This window comes from Podarcis erhardii (genome assembly GCF_964252035.2).
Source record: "Podarcis erhardii genome assembly, chromosome: 4".
NCBI lineage: Eukaryota > Metazoa > Chordata > Lepidosauria > Squamata > Lacertidae > Podarcis > Podarcis erhardii.
Genome location: NC_138508.1, coordinates 31,046,047 through 31,064,302, shown reverse-complemented (window position 1 = coordinate 31,064,302; position 18,256 = coordinate 31,046,047). Strand labels below are relative to the sequence as shown.

The following is an 18,256-nucleotide window of genomic DNA, read 5'->3' as shown; positions in this document are numbered from 1 at the left end:
TTCAGAGGTTTTTTTTTTTACACACATACTTCACTCACTCTCTCTCACACACACAGAGTGTAGCTGTCAAGAATACTGTAGGTGGAAATGGAGTATAGAAAGGTGAGATTTTTGGAGTGTTTGAAGATAGGCTTTTTTTTAAAAAAGGGGGGGGGGGAGAGAACCAGAATGGCAAGTAGCTTTTAAGACACTACCCTGTGTCGAGCACATTTTTTTACTACTGAAACATTAAAAAAAAAATCAAGACGGGAAGCTACAGGAACATGGCTCCTGTCAGTTTCAGTTTATTTCAAGCGCAGCTCTTGGAAATAGAATAATGAACATCTGCTGCTCTCTACCGGTGAGCTGGAATGATACATCAAATGAAGTTACTATGAAAAAAGGTATGTTCAAACTCAGGCAATACTTAGTCAAGTAACAGGTCAAATATTTGTGTTGCTTTCCAAACATTGATGGATTACAGTTGCCCCCGCCTCTGCTGGCTGGAGCTAATGGGAGTTGGAATCAAACAGCTTTTGGAGGGCTGCAGGTTAACCACCTCTGCTGTAGAACACCCCAACAGAGACAAACGACACACCAGGTGAGGAAGATCTAACACCAAGTGTGATCTGGTTACGTGAAATGCCAAGCACCTTCAAATCTTTGTGATGCTTCAGCATGACTTCGCTCTATGACAGCATTGTGCCTCACCTGTCTTTCCCCTTTGTTCTAGCACAGTGTTGTAACCTTTCAAAATCTGAAAGGTACAGTACAGCCTGAGAGTCGGTGTAGCTGCTGAAGCCCTGTACAATAATAGTTAGTGAAACTGTTGGGAATTTGGGTAAGGTAAATGATGACTCTCTCTTTCTCCTCTGCGTCCCCCCCTCCCCCGATTTGCTTTTGTTTTACAGTGGTATCTCAGGTTAAGAACTTAATTCGTTCTGGAGGTCTGTTCTTAACCTGAAACTGTTCTTAACCTGAAACACCACTTTAGCTAATGGGGCCTCCTGCTGCTGCCATGCCGCAGGAGCACGATTTCTGTCCTCATCCTGAAGCAAAGTTCTTACCCCAAGGTACTATTTCTGGGTTAGCGGAGTCTGTAACCTGAAGCGTATGTAACCCGAGGTACCACTGTAGGTTTTTTTTTGGGGGGGTCCCTTTGTGCTTTTTGTCCCATCCTCTCCATCTAAAAATCTGTCCTCAACATTGGTGTTTCCCACATGTGTATAAATGTTGTACTTTACCCCCTCTTGAGACATCACACAACTCTCGCCCACAAGGCAATACTACTGAAGTGGGTGGCACACAGTGGGGGGGGGGTTGATCTCTGGGATGGCACATGAGCTTTTCACAGATATTCCCCCCCTCTCTCTCCCTGGTTGCTACATGCACACCTACAACTGATATTTCATACAGAGACATACTTGCTCCCCCCCCCATGCAGAATCCTCTCTCTTTTTTTCAAACTGTGCCACATTCTCTACCATTCAGAGATCAAAATATTTTTTTTAAAAAAATTCCCACCTAACCTATATAGTTCCCTAGAATCAACAGAAGATAGTGGTTGCAAGTAAGGCTACAATTCTAAACACTTCAAAAGCAAAACCCTTTTCACAAAATATGCTGGAACAATTTAAAATATTATAATGAAACTATGTTCCACTAAAACCTGGCACTCCCTCACCCACAAAACCAACTTGCTAGGGACTAAGCTCCACCACATGCAATCATATGCATGTTTACTCAAAAGAAAGCCCCATTGAATTCAGTGAGGCTTACTCCTAGGTAAGTGCATGTAGCCAAAGTTCGCTGAGCTTTGTTCTTACAGAAATCAATGTGGTTTTAGTAATAACTAGCTTTACACCAGTGGGACCTCAGCTCAGTGATAGCCTCATTTGCACTATACATTTAAGGCACTATGATACCACCGGAAACAGTCGTGGTTTTCAGTCAAAGCACCTTGGGACTAGCATCTTGTTTAAGGTGCTTAGAGTTGTTGTTAGGAGACCCCCCGTTTTCCTTCACAGGGCTACAATTTCCCCAATTTCCTGGGGAAAGGGATTGTTTTTTAAACTACTCTTCCCAGGGAACTGGTTTGTTAAACCATTCTGAGAATTGCAGTTCCGTGAGGGGAATGGGGGGAGGGAGTTGATAACAACTCTCAGCACCCTTAACAAACTACAGTTCCCATGATTCTTTGGGGGGGAGGCATGGCTGTTAAAAGTGGTATCATAGTGTTTTAAATGTACAGTTGTACCTTGGATCCTGAATGCCTTGCAAGTCAAATGTTTTGGCTCCGGAATGCCGCAAACCAGGAAGTCAGTGTTCCGGTTTGCAAATGTTCTTTGGAACCCAAATGTCCAACACAGATTCCGCGGATTCCAACTGAGTGCAGGAAACTGCTGCAGCCAATCGGAAGCCACGCCTTGGTTTTGGAAGCCAAATGGACTTCCGGAACGAATTCCGTTTTACTTCCAAGGTACCACTGTATAGTGCAGATTGGGTCTAACAGAGTCTAGATTCAACTCAGTGGCAACCTCTCTTATTTTCATATTAGACACAGTTAAACCTCACACTGTAGTATGGAGATGAACAAGGTTCCCCCCCCCCCCGGGTGTCCCAATTCATTAAAGTTATGGATTCATTTCATAGCCCTTTGCACCTCAGTATCTTTTCCATGCAAGTATAACACACACACACACACACACACACACACACACACACACCTTTGCATATTTGTAAGAGCTGAGGAAGAATGCCAAACCTCTGCATGCAGCAGTATATAATAAAGCATACATTCAAACTCTGCTAGTCCCACAAGCACAGAAGAGGGATGGGACCCTGTACACAGTTAAAGCACATTTCTAGATATGAAGAAACTTACATGGCGACCACATGATGGGGCACAGAAACCTGGCATGGAAGATCTTGATTCTCCATAAATATTTTATTTTATCTATTTATTTTTTAAAATCACATTTCTATCCCACTTTTCCTCGAAGGAGCTCAGAGGGGTATATATGGTTCTCTTCTACCACATTTTATCATCACAAATCTGTGAGATAGTTTACGCTGAGACACAGTGACTGACCAGCATACTTCATGGCGGTTTGGGGATTGGAACCCTGGTCTAAAAGTCCTGGCCCATCACTCTAACTGCTAACTGTTCACAATGTGGTATGGAGATGAACTTACAGGTGGCAAAGCATGGCTGCTACATCAAAAGTGTAAACTGAGTGTTCCAGTACATGCCTACACAGAAGTAGATAGGTCCAACTTAGTTCAGTGGGGCTTACTCCCAAGCAACTGGATATTACATGTATAGTGAAAGGATTGCAGGGTTAGACATGGGCTCCTCAATTCCTTCACTAGGAACAATTACAGAAAGTCAGTTAATTCTAGGGTGAAGTATTGTAGCTAGAGTCCAGGCATATAGTTATGCAGGAGTGGTATTGTTAAAGAGAACCTCAAAAAAAGGTAAAGGACCCGTGGACAATTAAGTCCAGTCAAAGGTGACTATGGGGTTGCAGAGCTCATCTCGCTTTCAGGCCAAGGGAGCCAGCGTTTGTCTGCAGACAGCTTTCCACGTCATGTGGCCAGCATGACTAAACCGCTTCTGGCACAACAGGACACCATGACGGAAGACAGAGCACACGGAAATGTGGTTTACCTTCCTGCTGCAGTGGTACCTATTTATCTACTTGCACAGGCGTGCTTTTGAACTGCTAGGTTGGCAGGAGCTGGGACAGAGCAATGGGAGCTCATGCAGATTCGAACCGCCAGTCTTCCAATCAGCAAGCCCAAGAGGCTCAGTGGTTTAGACCACAGTGCCACGCTGTAAGCAGCGATGGGATGATACATTTTCAGTAAGCAAGTAGGAGGCAGTGTTTCACATGAGACATTTCTTCTGAAATTCTCCCTCTCTCACTTTCTCTGCACTTTACAGGGCGCAAACCTACTTTCACTGCCTTTCATATTTAAAATGCTATACCTTTTAGCTTTCATCAAAATAACACTCCATTCTTTTGTGTTCTGCCCCTAGATTTCTTCTCTCTGTAGGAGTATGAACACTATGACTTCAGACAGTTGGTTTTTATAATAACAAAGCAGCGCTTTTATCTCTGATCCTTTCATCTCTCTCTCTTCCTTTCAAAATGAAATTGGCAATCTGTTTACTCATGCCTTGTGAAGTAAACTGTCAGGGAGACAACTATCATCTTATCCCCCACCCAGACAAAGAAATATATTAGTTTAATAAATAAAATAGCTCAAGTATGGGTTTCTTCTCAGGCTTTAGCTACCAAAAAGGCTTGTAGCATAACACTACTAACAAATTTACTGCAGCATAAAATGCAAGCAAGAGACAACTGCATGTTACACACCCAGAAATTTTGAGATTGATTGAGATTATATGTAAGGAGTAGGTTTAGGAAATGTGCAACTAGAAAAACTAATTTGTGTTTCCTTTCTGATACCCCCAGCCTTTCCCCCTTTTTAATTTAGAAATGATTTTGTTACAGAATGGGGGGGGGGGGCACATGAATGAATTCCATAATAATTTGATTAACTTGGTCTTTTCTGAAGCCTACACTCTTTTCACAGGTTCCAGCTATTGACATTTCCTATCAGCCTTGTCTTAATGTTGGCTAATTTTTATAGAATTAACAAGAGTTCTGCTGAATCAGGACAAAGACTTATATTGTCTCCAGCACTGTGTTTTCCACAGCAACCAACCAGATGTTCACAAGCAAGACAACAGGGGAATAACCCTTTCCCACTCTTGTTCTCCACAGACTGGGATTGAATTGTAAGGGGATTGGACAACTAGAACTTGCCATTCAGTAGCCTGCAACAAAACCCTGAATTACTGTGCATTGTAAGTACTCTATTCCTGTAGCTATGTATCTTTTTTAAAAAAAGAGAGTTGAAAATTGTGCCTTCCAACTTAAATTTCACTCTCTCCTGGTACCAGCAGTGAGATTTTACTGTTGGGAGAGTAACAATAGGACACCATTTAATAGTTATACAGACCTGTTCCAGGTTACCCCATTTCCATAGGTAAACATGGTACCATCCTGAGCGCTACTACTTCATCCCCTATATGCTGTGCTGGATTGCCAGCTGCTCGAAATACCAACTTTATGGTATTTTGTCCTCTATTTTGTGTCTTCGGTTAATAATAATTGCAAAATAATCTTTTAGAACACAGCATTCATGAACCTGGTGCCGCTCCCCCCCCCCAATGTTTGGGTCTCAAGACAGCTGTTGGGAAGGGCACCAGGCTGGGGAAAGGTGTTCTGTAGGCATCACTGCATCACACAGTCTGATCTGGCATGACACAGCTTCCCATGTTCCCTATGTAGCTGCAAAGCATATGCCCACATCATTTTTTTGCAGAAAACCTTAAACCAAAATTATATTTCTTAAAATGGCTACTACCATAAGCAGTAATTTAGAAGATGGGTTTAGGTTTTTGGTGACTGGGGCTGACGATGGGAGTTTCAGTCCAAAATATTTGGCAGGCACCAGGTTGGCGAAGATGCTTTTAGAACATTAGCATAAACTGATCTACTGTTTTTACTTGGCTAACAGACAAATTTAAAAAGTTAATAGCAAGTGCTCAAATTACAGGGGAACGTGTGTGTGTGAGGGACCCCTTTCTATTTTGCTCTGTCCTCCCTAGCTATTTTTTTTTTAGCACTCCTATACTGCAGAGGGTTGGACTAGGTGACCATGGGCGGTCTCTTCCAATTCTACAATTCTAGGATGAAGCGGGAGGGCAGTGCTTGGAGGATGATCGAAAATGGGTAAGGTTTCAGAGACGAACTAACTCCCAGTCTACCAGGGCAGCGAGCGCACTTCCACCCTCAAAAAATATGGCCACCCTGGGTACCAACTGCCCGGTCGCCAATCAGCTGGCCCGCTCGGAATGCCCGCGCCTCCCTTCCGCGCTCGCGCGCTCTCCCATTGGCCGGCACGAGCGCGCAACCGAAAGGCCGAGGGGAGGGGAGGGGCGTGAGCAGCGCTTGGGGCGGTTGCCATGGTAGCTACGGCGCTCCCTCCGCTGCCCGTAGGGGACAGAACGCGTAAGGAGCGCGCGGAGCACGTCGGGCAGCAAAGGATGCCACGCGCCTTGGCTCCAAGATGGCAGAGCGAGGGCCGGAGCAGGAGCAGGGCTCGCCGGAGGGGCAGGTGAGGGCGGCAGCCGGAAGCGCGGGAGGAAGGGAAACGGGAGCAGCCTGGAGAGGCCCCCTCCCCAAATGTGACCGGTGGATGGATTGACGTGCTCCGTTTACAAAATTCCCTGGGCTGTTTTGCTTACAAGGAGCGTAACATTGGCAAAGCTGCCTTTCTCCGCTGTCCAATATTCAGACACACTCGCCTCTTGGGTGGCCCCCATCCACACCTGCTCCGTGGTAGCTCAAGGGTCTGCAGTAGCCTCCTCACCCCAATAACCTATCAGTATTTCACAGGTGAAATGTTGGGGAAGGGGTCACTTTCCACCCCCTCCTTCCGTCTCCAAGGCTGGTCCTCCAGATGTTGAGGGACTACATCCCTGAGCGCTGGTCATTCTGACAGGGGCTGATAGGAATTGTAGTCCCAACAACTTTTGGAGAGGGCGCAGAGTCCCCTTCCTCCCCCATGGCCTCTTTTTTGCCCACTGGCGGTTGTATGCTAGATTGATGCTCTTAACAGCCCTTTACTGTTTTGGACCTCATGTGTTGGCTAACTTTCTGTTAACAGTGTGGCTCTCTTCAGCCACTAAATCTTACAGAGCAAGTTGCATTTACTCAGAAGTAAGCCCAGAGAGCTAGCTCCTGGGGCAAATGCACATAGGACTGCAGCGTTAAAAAGGCAGGAAATGTTAGACTGAAAAGACAACCGCTGTGCATGATTTAAAGCACGCTGTTAATAGAATGCTTAATCTCACAGTAGCTTCGGTTGCCCAGTGTTTGTTTCTTTAATTCATTTTACCCTGCCTTTGCTGGAGCTTGGGAAGCATGCATGTCACCCTTCCCCCCAGCTGTGGAGAAGACAAGAGGTTTGTTGAGAAAATGTGTGAAGTAGGTTAGGCTAAGAGAGAACTGCTCACCCGCAGTGATCCAGCGAGCTTCAGCACTGAATAAGGTATTAACTGGAGCAGCCGGGATGAGGATGGATATAATTCAGTGCAATGTTAATGTTTTGAGCAGGTATCTGTATATTTACATGTATGTGCACTTGAGTTAAGATGCATTTATGTACTTCTCTCCCTTGTTTTGTCTTTGTTGTTCATGTGTGAACACACTATAAGCGTTATGAGTTATTTCCATTGAAGTCTGGGAGACTGCGCAGAGTAGTAAGTAACTCCTCCAGCCAAGCCACACCTCTGAGTGTAAGAGCTGGTTTCCTGCATCATAGCATTTTCTCTTAAAAGGGCCACATGTCAGATATTTAAGTGATAATAGAAGAGGAAGTGTTGTCATTTGATGCTGTCATTTAGGACTTTGAAATGTCCCCCCCCCCCCCGGTCTGTGCAGGGTTAGCTCCTGTGCATTTGGGCTGCAATCTTATGCACATTGGCCCAATGGAAACAGAGGGAATTACTTCTGAATAGACATGCATAGGATTGCTCCATAAACATATTTTTCCAGGGCCATTGAATGACTGATAAAGGGTCTCCAGTATTTCTTACCTTGGGTATTTGGATCCAGCATGCCTATTTCCAAACTCATGAAAGTTGATTGCCGTACTCTATGCTTGACAGCCAACAAGGATCTTCTGTCTTTCATCCTTTAGCTTTACTGTCTCTGCCTTTTTTATTGTGCTCTGTGACAGGTTCTTAGTGATAATAAACTAAGAACTAATAAACTGGGAGACAGGTTTGTGCTATTCCAAAAATGAACACACAAACCTACAGTTTTGTCTCTCAGCCTGTTCCAACCTTTCACACCTCACCTGCTCCTATCAGCTTGCTCCAACTCTGTAGTTCCCCAGTATCAAGCTTCCCGTATTGTGAACCCCTGACACTAAAATGCCACATACACACCCTTTCTGCTAGCAGAGACCACCTTTGTCTTCCAATGTTTAAAGCAACAGGTACCTATCTGGGTGTGTTGAAAATAACCCTTGAATATGTTGCATTGAGTATAGCAACACAAAATCTTAAGAGATACAGATTCAGGTAGGTAGCTGTGTTGGTCTGACGCAGTTGAAATATATATAAAAAAGAAGAAGAAAATCCAGTAGCACCTTAGAGACCAACTAAGTTTGTTCTTGGTATAAGCTTTCATGTGCATGCACACTTCTTCAGATACACTGAAACAGAAGTCACCAGACCCTTATATATCGTGGGAGGGTGGGGTGGGGTTTTTCTCAGGAGGGTAGTAGGAGATGGGTAATTGACTCAATGGGTGTGGAAAACCTGTTGTCGACTGTTGTTGTTGTTGTTTAGTCATTTAGTCATGTCCGACTCTTCGTGACCCAATGGACCAGAGCACGCCAGGCACTCCTGTCTTCCACTGCCGTTGGTCAAACTCATGCTGGTAGTTGATGACTGTTAATGACTGCAATTAGTCCTACAGGAAAAAGCAAGGGATAGCATGCAGATGATTAGCATATGTAATGAGACAGGAATCCAATATCTCTATTAAGACCAGGTCTCTCCGTAGTTTTCAGTTTAGTGATAAGTTGTAATTCAGCAACTTCTCTTTCAAGTCTATTTCTGAAATTCTTTTGTAGTAGGACAGCCGCTTTGAGATCCTGTATTGAATGTCTTGGGAGACTGAAGTGTTCTCCTACTGGCTTCTCTGTCTTATGATTCCTGATGTCAGATTTATGTCCTTTTATCCTTTGGTGTAGGGTTTGGCCTGTTTGTCCAATATAGAGTCTTGAAGGGCACTGCTGGCATCATCAATACTGGCCTTTCTCCTTCAGATGTCCATATATTTGGCTTTCATGTGAAGGGACTTTATGTGTGTACAGCAGTTCATGTGTGGAGCCCCTTCACACATTGGCCAAATGTTGTGTGTCACAGTTTGGCAGCTGTGCTTATTGGCAAGGGAAAGGATTAACCTTCTCAGTCCCACAACTCTCCACATGGTTTTTTTGTTTGTTTGTTTGTTTGTTTGCCCACCCAAGGGTAGGATTACGTCTAAGGCCTACAGAGTGCAAGAACTATGCATGTGCCTCTTTTCTGCATGGTAACTTCTTGCTTGTTATGTATTGTAGCCAGAAAGAGTTCTGATTACTGAGGGGCAGGAGCACCCTGAACCACCAGAATCTATTGCTGAACCACAAAAGAGAAAACCCCAAATTCTTGAAGTGGTATTGTCCATGGATGAGACACAAGAACCTATCATGGAGGAAGCACCAAAACCTATCGTAGAGGAAGCACCTGAGCCTATCGCGGAGATAGCAGCAGAATCTGACATGAGCAAGGCACCAGAAATTGCCACGGAGGAGACACCAGAATCAACCCGCCCAGCATTTCATCCTGTTTCCTCTTTGGAAGGTCTTGGCTCTATACTCACTCAGCAACATAAGAGAGGAATTGTGTTTCCACATGGTTTGGTCAGATCGGCAGAAGGCATCGTGATCTCTGAAGAATTGGCGCCCCAACAAGTACCGTCTCAGGAAATGGTGCCTCAACAAGTAGAACCTCCAATAATAGAAGAGCAGCCTCACCCAACAATTGTTCCTTCTGTGGACTTCTCCGAGGAGATGCCTGTTGTGTATCAAGATCCCTTTGAAGTTTCACTTAGGTACATGGAGAAGCATAATATTCTGCAGATATTTCAGGTGAACCATTCCCTTTTTGCCTTTTCTGTCAAAGCTGCCTTCACTTAGGCAAAAGCGTGCACAGTGGCTGTTCTGAACCAACCCAGCCAGTGCCTTTATACACAGTGGTTTGAGGGAATCTCTTAGCATTTGGGGGACATTACTAGCCCTGGGACGCGGGTGGCACTGTGGGTTAAACCACAGAGCCTAGGACTTGCTGGTCGGAAGGTCAGCAGTTCGAATCTCCACGACGGGGTGAGTTCCCGTTGTCCTGTCCCTGCTCCTGCCAACCTAGCAGTTCGAAAGCACATCAAAGTGCAAGTAGATAAATAGGTACCGCTCCGGCAGGAAGGTAAACGGCGTTTCTGTGTGCTGCTCTGGTTCGCCAGAAGCAGCTTAGTCATGGTGGCCACATGACCCGGAAGCTATACGCCGGCTCCCTCGGCCAATAAAGCGAGAAGAGCGCCCCAACCCCAGAGTCGGTCACGACTGGACCTAATGGTCAGGGGTCCCTTTACCTTTACCTTACTAGCCCATATCCTATTTTGAGAGTACTCTGCATTATATTCCAGCCACAAGAATGATTGTGGAAGGCTTTTGTCCCATAGATGCCTAACTGGGCTTTCTCAAGAGATTACAAGCTTCACATAGTGTCCCCTTCACATAGTGTCCCTTTCAAGATCTCTGAGATCTATTCCTTGTCTTTAGGACATCTGAGATCTAGTCTCTGCCTTTAGGAATACAGTGATGGAGCATCTAGCTCAATGTTTCCCAAACTTGGGTATCCAGCTGTTTTTGGACTACAACTCCCATCATCCCTACATAACAAGACCAGTGGTCAGGGATGATGGGAATTGTAGTCTGAAAGCAGCTGGAGACCAGTGTTAGGGAAACACAGATCTAGCCCTTCAGCTGTTGTTGGACTTCAGCCACGATCAGCTCCAGCCAGCATGGCTAATGGTCAGGGATGATGGGAGTAGTAGCCCAGCAACCTCTTGGCTGTTCTTGACCTCGCCATTTGTGGTTTCCTTCCCGTGGGACCCGGAATATTGGTGGTGTTACATTCCTAGTTGCTGTACCACATTCTGCTGCAGGGGTGGGGAAACTATGGCCCTCAGGATGTTGCTTGGTTACAGCTCTTATCATCCTGGACCTTTGGCCATGCTAGCCAGGGCTGATGGGACTTGGAGATGAGCAGCATCTGGAGGGCCATGTGTTCTCAGCCTGCTGTACTGCAACACACACACACACACAGTGAATCTTACAATTGGTCCCTGGGAATTCACATAGGAAGATACTTTTAAAATTTATAGGAATGGAACACATTCCAGTGGTGAGACAGGGGGTTGCTGCCGCTCAGAAAAGAATATAAGGTCTACCTTGTTGCATGAGTGCACATTTCCCCTTACACTTCTCTGTATAGGGGCATCTCTCTCTGTCTCTTTTCCTTCCTATTTTGGTGGTTTAGTAGTCCTAGTGCTGTTGCTTTTAAATGCAGTTGTGGATGTTTTTTTTTAATTTAAAAAGAAAAGAAAAATGAAGAGATTGACCTAGAAACCATTCTGTACATCAGTTCAAAACAGTATGCCAAGTACAATAATTGGATTAGTTGCATCACAAAGTAATACAATGGTATCAATTGTACAAAATCTAATTCAACGTTTCTTTATTTTTAAATTCTTGGTTGACTTTCCTGAGAGCAACCCAAACGTAACATACAATGATACAAGACATAGAAGACCCACATTACAACATACAATAATACAAATGATAAAACACAGAGAAAAATAATCCAAACAGCAAAAAAAGCCCCAAATACAACTATGCCAGGCATTGCAATAATCCTAGATGGCAGCAAACCAAAACCTAAACAAGCCTTTTCAGAACAAAACGCCTGAAGTGTTGGCCTGCAATGAAAAGAACCAAATGGAAAAAGAGGAGTAATGCAAGTTAAAGATACTCTGTTCTCAAAAGCAAAGCATGCACATTTGTGAAAACTGAAATATATTTTTGAAATGTAGTTGTTCCCAGCACAGTTTTCTTTGCAGAAATTCATATTCCTGTTCTCCAACTTGCCCTTTCAAAACAAAACAGCATTATCAATTTTTAATGTCATCAAATGGTTTAGAAAATCCAACAACCGTATTTGGTAAGTTGGTAATTTATTGTCCAAAGCATTGTCCATAACCCCCTTTTTAAAACACTATCCTTGAAAATCAATTTTAAATACAAAAAATAAAAATGAGAAAGATGCCCAGTTGCACTTCAGCTGTGGTATCTGCACCATTGGACACAAATCAGTCAAAAGTGTCCAGATATCATTGCGCCTGCCAAGAATGGCATCTTTCCACCCATTCCTGTTGCATTGAATGTAGCATATGGGCTCCTTGATGAATCATTTTGAAAGGCTCAGAGTTTTCATACACCGGATTTATTTTTGCTTATGGGCCTGTGATCTTGGTTAGTTCACTCAGTATAAACCCAAGTTTAGACATAACAGGGGACTCTGGTTTAATATAAGCCACCAGTGAAGCACCAACAGAAGAGGAATGTACGAGCCTAGCACTTTGGAAAACAGTGACAAGAGCAGGGAAAGGAAAGGAGGAAGAAACCACAGGGCAGTGCCATTAATAATCACTGAACTGGTCTAGGACATATTTTCCCAGATTCATAAACCATGTCAGAAAAGATGATCCAAACCAGCTCAGTGACTGTGTACTGTATCCAGACAAGCTCTATTTGGAGTAGACCCACTGAAATGAAGGCACTTAAGTTAGTCATGCCCATTAATTTCAGTAGGTCTACTATGAGTATGACTGATATTGGATACAACCCATAGCACTGGGTTTGGGTTTTTTTGGCCCTTGTGACTTTGGGTTGTTGTTGTTTTTATGCTATTGCTATGATGGTTATATCTGGTCTGTTTGTTTGATTGATAGTTGTTTTTCTAAAGTTGTAAGTCATTCTGGGGACCCTTGGAGTTGAAGACGCAGGATAAAAATAACTTAATAGATAATCACAGGCAGTTAGTTATATATTAATATATTTCAACTTCCAAGTGCAATGTGCTTATCATTATTGCTTGATATATTGCTTTTCTAAATATTCATCTACTTAAACAATTGTGCAATTGAGGAAAGCAGTTGAAATTTGAAATAATCTGAAATGAATCGTGTAGATTTCTAAATACTGTGTTATTTTATCTATCTTTCTAAATAAATAAATTGCTCAATAAACAAATCTTATATTGGGCCTGTAATAGATGCACTTTGGAACTTGCAACTTGCAGTTTTCATAGAACTGTAGAGTTGGAAGGGACCTCCAGGGTCATCTAGTCCAACTCCATGCAATGCAGGAATCTCAGCTAAAGCATCCATGACAGATGGCCATTCAACCTTTGCTTAAAAACCTCCAAGGAAGGAGAGTCCACAACTTCCTAAGGGAGTTTTGTTCCACTGTCAAACAGCTCTTACTGTCAGAAAGTTCTTCTGATGTTTAGTTGGAATCTCCTTTCTTACAACTTGAATCCATTGGTTCGAGTCCTACCCTCTGGAGCAGGAGAAAACAAGTTTACTCCATCTTCCATGTGGCAGCCCTTTAGATAGCTGAAGATGCCTATTATATCTCCTCTCAGTCTCCTCTTTACCAGAAGAGGAGCCCAGAACTGTGGCGCCCAGAACTGGACACTGTACTCCAGGTGTAGTCTGACCAGGGGAGAATAGAGTGGGACTATTAGTTCCCTTGATTTGGGCACTATACTTCTGTTGGTACAGGCTAGAATAGTATTAGCTTTTTATTATTATTATTTTGCAGCTGCTGACTCATGTTAAGCTTGTGGTCCACTAAGACCCCTAGATCTTTTTTTACATGTACTACTGGCAAGCCATGTGTCCCCCATCTTATATTGGTGCAGCTGGTTCTTCTTGCCTAAGTGCAGAACCTTACATTTGTCCCAGCTGAGTTTCATTTTGTTGGTTTGAGCTTAGTTCTCCAATCTGTTAATGTGGGAGTGTGTGAACATTTCAGGTTATCAAGCATATGTGTTAGAGCACCCGGGATTTTGCTGTACGGTAGACATTTTTCAGGAAAGATAAAATGACACATCATGTCTGTATTTGTAAATAATACATATTATGTATATCCCATACCTTTCCCATCCTGAAAAGAAGACAAGCCATTCTTGCCTCTGGCAATATAATTTTGTATCTTTTCATTGTTTGCCTTCGGGAAAGGAGTATAATGACTTCTGTCTTTCTCACTCAGGAGATCACTGAAAATCTGGTGTATGAGAAGCCTGAGAAGCCATTAGAATTCATGTTGAGACAGGTATGTCATCCCTGCAAGGCACACACTGCTTGACTGTTATGCTTCTCTGAAGAAGCAGAAAGGGGGCATTGGAGCTGAGAAATATATTTTTCTTGCTTTAGGCGGGGAAAAGAGAGCGGGCAGTTACAGAAAACGAGAGCCATAACACCCTAGTGCTTATAAGTACAGAATTATGTTCTGGAAGGAAAAGGCACTGGGGGATGGAAGATGCTATAGAAGACTTACCAGATGCCCCTCAGTTTAAAGAAGAGATGACTTCCTCTTTTAGTAAGATGGGCAGCTCAGTAGCAGAGCATCTACTTTGCATGCAGATGGTCTCGGGTTCAATCCCCAGCATCTCCTGGTAGGGCTGGGAGAAATCCCTGCCTCAGTCCCTGCAGAGCTGCCACCATTCAGTGGAGACAACACACAGGTGATCCTGCAAGCTTGGTGAAACTTCCACGGAAGATGGCAGTATCTAAATATACTATGCAAAACCACCTCCGCCACCAGCTCCCCTCGCGTTGTGCTTAGGTTTGGAGAGGTGAATCTTGTCTGGACTGCGACAGAGAGAAAGAGCGTGTTAAATTTCCCAGAGATTTAAATGGCCAAGGCTCCCCCCAGCAGTTATTATGCGCATAACAAACATGGGCATTTGTTTTCATTCACATCTGATTTGGCTGTCAGTTGAGGATTGGGATTAAAGATGTATATTTTTAATTTAAAAATAATTAACATGCAGCAAGTCGCTAATACACTGACTGATGCTCTCTGGATTCGTTTTTGCTTTTCGCTGCTTCCTTAGGTTCAGAATATGATAAGGAAGCAGGCATCTGAGAGACATAAAAATGACGACGAGCCGGTGTAAAAGATGAAGACCCAAAGGTCAATGAGCTGTTCTTGGACGCTGCCCTAGGTGGAACAAGTTCCAGTGCTGCCCTCCCACATGCTCTGTCTATGCAAATTCTATAGATTTGAATGCTGTCGGTGGTAGCTGATTTCTTCCAGTGTGGGTACTGTGCTGGGTGATCTAGGACGATAGGAAGTACATAGTTGCACTGGAGCGCAGAATGTCACATGCCTCTTAGGAAGCCACCAAGGTACTCGCCATCCAGTAATAAGGCAGTAATCCTAAAACACACTGACTGTCAAAGTAAGAGCTGATCTACATATCCTGCAGAATTAGATCATGCTGTCTTTGCTGGATTGGTCCATCTCAGATTGCAAAGGGGGGGGGGGTACATTTTGAATGTGTTTCCATGGTGGGAGGAAACCCTTTCTGCACATAGCTATGGTTTGAAGAAAAATTCTGCTTTGGTAGACTTTGCCCTGTGAGACCAGTTCCATATGTACAAATACAATTTTTCACCACCGTACAGGAGCTTTCAGGTACATGATCCATCACTTGCAGACCAAAGTAGTACACTCTGGGGAAAATTGTATCACGTGATCCAGCCGCATGTGTAAATCAACTGGAATATTTGTGAGTAAATAGTCTCAGGGTCAGTATGCAAGTCTCCCAACTGTCAAGCAACGTGGTTTCCTCACATTTAACTTAGTTAGATAAAAGTAATTTTAAAAAAATTTGGGGGGGGGGACTATCAAGTAATGATGGTGATGAGACTACACTTAACTGAATTGTGAATTGTGATAACTTGGGTGAAGTATTAATAATTTTAAACCAGCCTTAATTAAATATGAATTAATGTATAGGTGTTAGAACGTATCTAGAATTCTGCTTGTTAGAAAAAAAAAATATTTTCAACTTCTGGTTGTATGGTGCTCTAAATGAGAGCCCATTTATCTAATTCAATTTAATGCTGGTGCCCCTCCCCCCCCCAATTACCTTGGGCACCTATGCAACTAACCAAGCTTACAATGCTGTTTCTGATGTCAGTTGTTGAAAAAAACTGAATTTAAAACTGATGGATTCTTATAGTTGCCTAATTTGTAATATGTCCCCCATTCTGGAGATTAAAGAGAGGGCAGTGTCTGTTGGTTCTTTGCAGTAATTGGACTCAGAATTGGTGGTGTGTTGCTATAGTAGCCAAGATAACTGTTTTCCTGAAGTAGTCTCTTACGAATTACATAATTCTCTCTCAGTTCTGTAATTAGCAAGAGCCTATTGCCCTCCAACCATTGTTGGCCTCCATCTCCCATCAGCCCCAGCCAGCATGATCAAGGATGGATGGGAGCTGCATCTGAATGGCCACAGGATCCCCACTTCTGCCTAGCTTAATGTTTGCATATTCTGAATCCATAGGAATTCAGTTTAATCCAAGGTATTCCATTTCCTGCTTCTGCTGATGGGATTCATGCTTCAGAGAGACCTGTTTAGTTATTTGCTGATGGGGGGGGGAGATTATTTCCCTATGTTCTCACAATGTACAGGAACCAAACAACATATTCAGATTTATTTGTTGTTAGCTTTTAGGTCAAGAATTGATGGGTGGTCTTTGCTAAAAAAAATAATAAAGATTTCTAAGCAATTTTCATCTATGTGCAACTACTGATCATGTGCAAGGCAAAGGCTCTGATTCCATTTAATAAATTTATTTTGCTCAGTTACCTTCTGTGTTTTATGCATTCGGTTCAATGTCTGATGCTTGTAAGATTCCCAGGTCCAAATCTTGAAGGCTCTTTTATACCTAACAGGTTGCAACCCACAGAACATCCATATACCTTTTTAATCCCCCAGTGCAGTGAGAGACAAGGCTGCTATGGCTTCTTCTGGCCACTGTAACCATGGTCCTACTGTCTGTCCCTGTCTGTGCATGGCACCCCCTGTTTATTACGGATTCCTGTTTATTACGACAAGTGTGTCTGAGAGAAAGTCAGGTGTGGGCAGCCACTATATATTGTCTCCTGATGGATTGGAAGCTACCCAAGGTCCATATGTGTTTCCCGGATTGCATCCTGGCAACCAAAGTAGTTCTGGGACATTAAGACAATATACAGCATGGTTGTATCCATGGGCGGAGCTCAAACACTCACTGCCCTTCACCCCCAGTACAGAGAGATGCAGTAAATGTCCTGCTTGCTGCAACAGACAGCAGAATAAGATGGCAAATGGACCATTTAAGTACTATTATCATTATAATTACATTAATATCCTGCCTTTCCTCCAAGGAGCTCAAGTTGGGTTCTCCCCTCTCCCCATTATTTTCTTACAAGAATCCAAGGTAGATTAGGCTGAGAGGCAGTGAGTGTCCCAAGATCAGAATATTTGCTTCATGGCTGAGTGAGGAGGCACTGCTCCTGCCTGCCATCTCACTCATCAAAAGCCCTTGAAGTTTCAGGCAGAATCTCTTGTGTATGGACCAGACAATGCTTAGCATCACTGCAAACACTAATAGCAACCTCATTTCCCCAAGAATTAAGTTTGCTTAAGTAGCCAAAATGGCACCACCTTTGTCCAAGAATGAGGTAACGCCAGACTTGAGGAGGCCTGAGATTTGCGAAGTTTCAAAAAATAAAATTTTCAGGGGGCCGAGGAGAAAACATTGGCGGTTAACCCCATCCCTCCCCCAAAAACAAGCACAGCTCAACAAGGACTAAGCATTCTTAGTGACAACAGAATGCTGACTGACTTGGGAAGGAATAGGAATGGAGGGTTGTAAAGAAAGCAATGGAATGAGATAGCTGGGATCCTGAACGAGTTGTAGATCCCGTGCATATTCAACACTTAAGAAACAAAGGTGTAATGTTAGCATTTTTATTTGTGACCACTAGGTAGCAGCAAGAGGTTGCAGAGTCCTCTTACTAATTGGTAGTGTGACTATAAGGTACATAAACTAATGTGGCAGTTAACAAGGTCACACATGCTGAAAAGCTGGCATGCCATAGGGAAACACCTTCCTGGAAATGTGGTTGCTTCCTTTCAGTCTAAAATACAGGCATCCTCCAAGGCTTAGGAACCGTACAGCTGCAAAAACATAGTGTTGATGTCCCCGCTTTTTAAAAAATAATATTTTTATTAGGCTTTTCATTTTATACTTTGTCACATGTCAACGAAATCAAAACATCACTTACATCTTTGCTCATCCTGAGCCTCGACTTCCCCCCTCCCACTCCCTGGCTTTCTTAGGTATACACTTTTGTCTTAGCATTCCTATCTCACCCGGCTTACCTTGTTTTTATCCTTAAAGAAATTTACTTCTGTGTTTGTAAACCAGTTCCACATATCAACATTACATAAGTAAAACCTGCAAAT

General features: G+C 43.4%; 1 protein-coding gene across 1 annotated transcript; it reads left to right on the top strand.

Moving 5' to 3' along the window:
- Window positions 1–9,166: 9,166 nt before the first annotated feature.
- On the top strand, window positions 9,167–16,398 carry TEX55 (testis expressed 55). Its single transcript, XM_081860833.1, has 3 exons — window positions 9,167–9,759; window positions 14,002–14,064; window positions 14,849–16,398. Exons 1-3 carry the CDS (start codon window positions 9,295–9,297, stop codon window positions 14,909–14,911), a joined length of 591 nt encoding a protein of 196 aa, XP_081716959.1. The 5' UTR covers window positions 9,167–9,294; the 3' UTR covers window positions 14,912–16,398.
- Window positions 16,399–18,256: the final 1,858 nt, after the last annotated feature.

Excerpts from the sequence above, each read along its gene's own strand:
- TEX55 (XM_081860833.1), top strand. The coding sequence starts at position 9,295 with ATGGATGAGACACAAGAACCTATCATGGAGGAAGCACCAAAACCTATC. Across the intron at positions 9,760-14,001 it reads ATATTCTGCAGATATTTCAG|GAGATCACTGAAAATCTGGT; the intron begins GTGAACCATTCC and ends TTTCTCACTCAG. Across the intron at positions 14,065-14,848 it reads TAGAATTCATGTTGAGACAG|GTTCAGAATATGATAAGGAA; the intron begins GTATGTCATCCC and ends CTGCTTCCTTAG.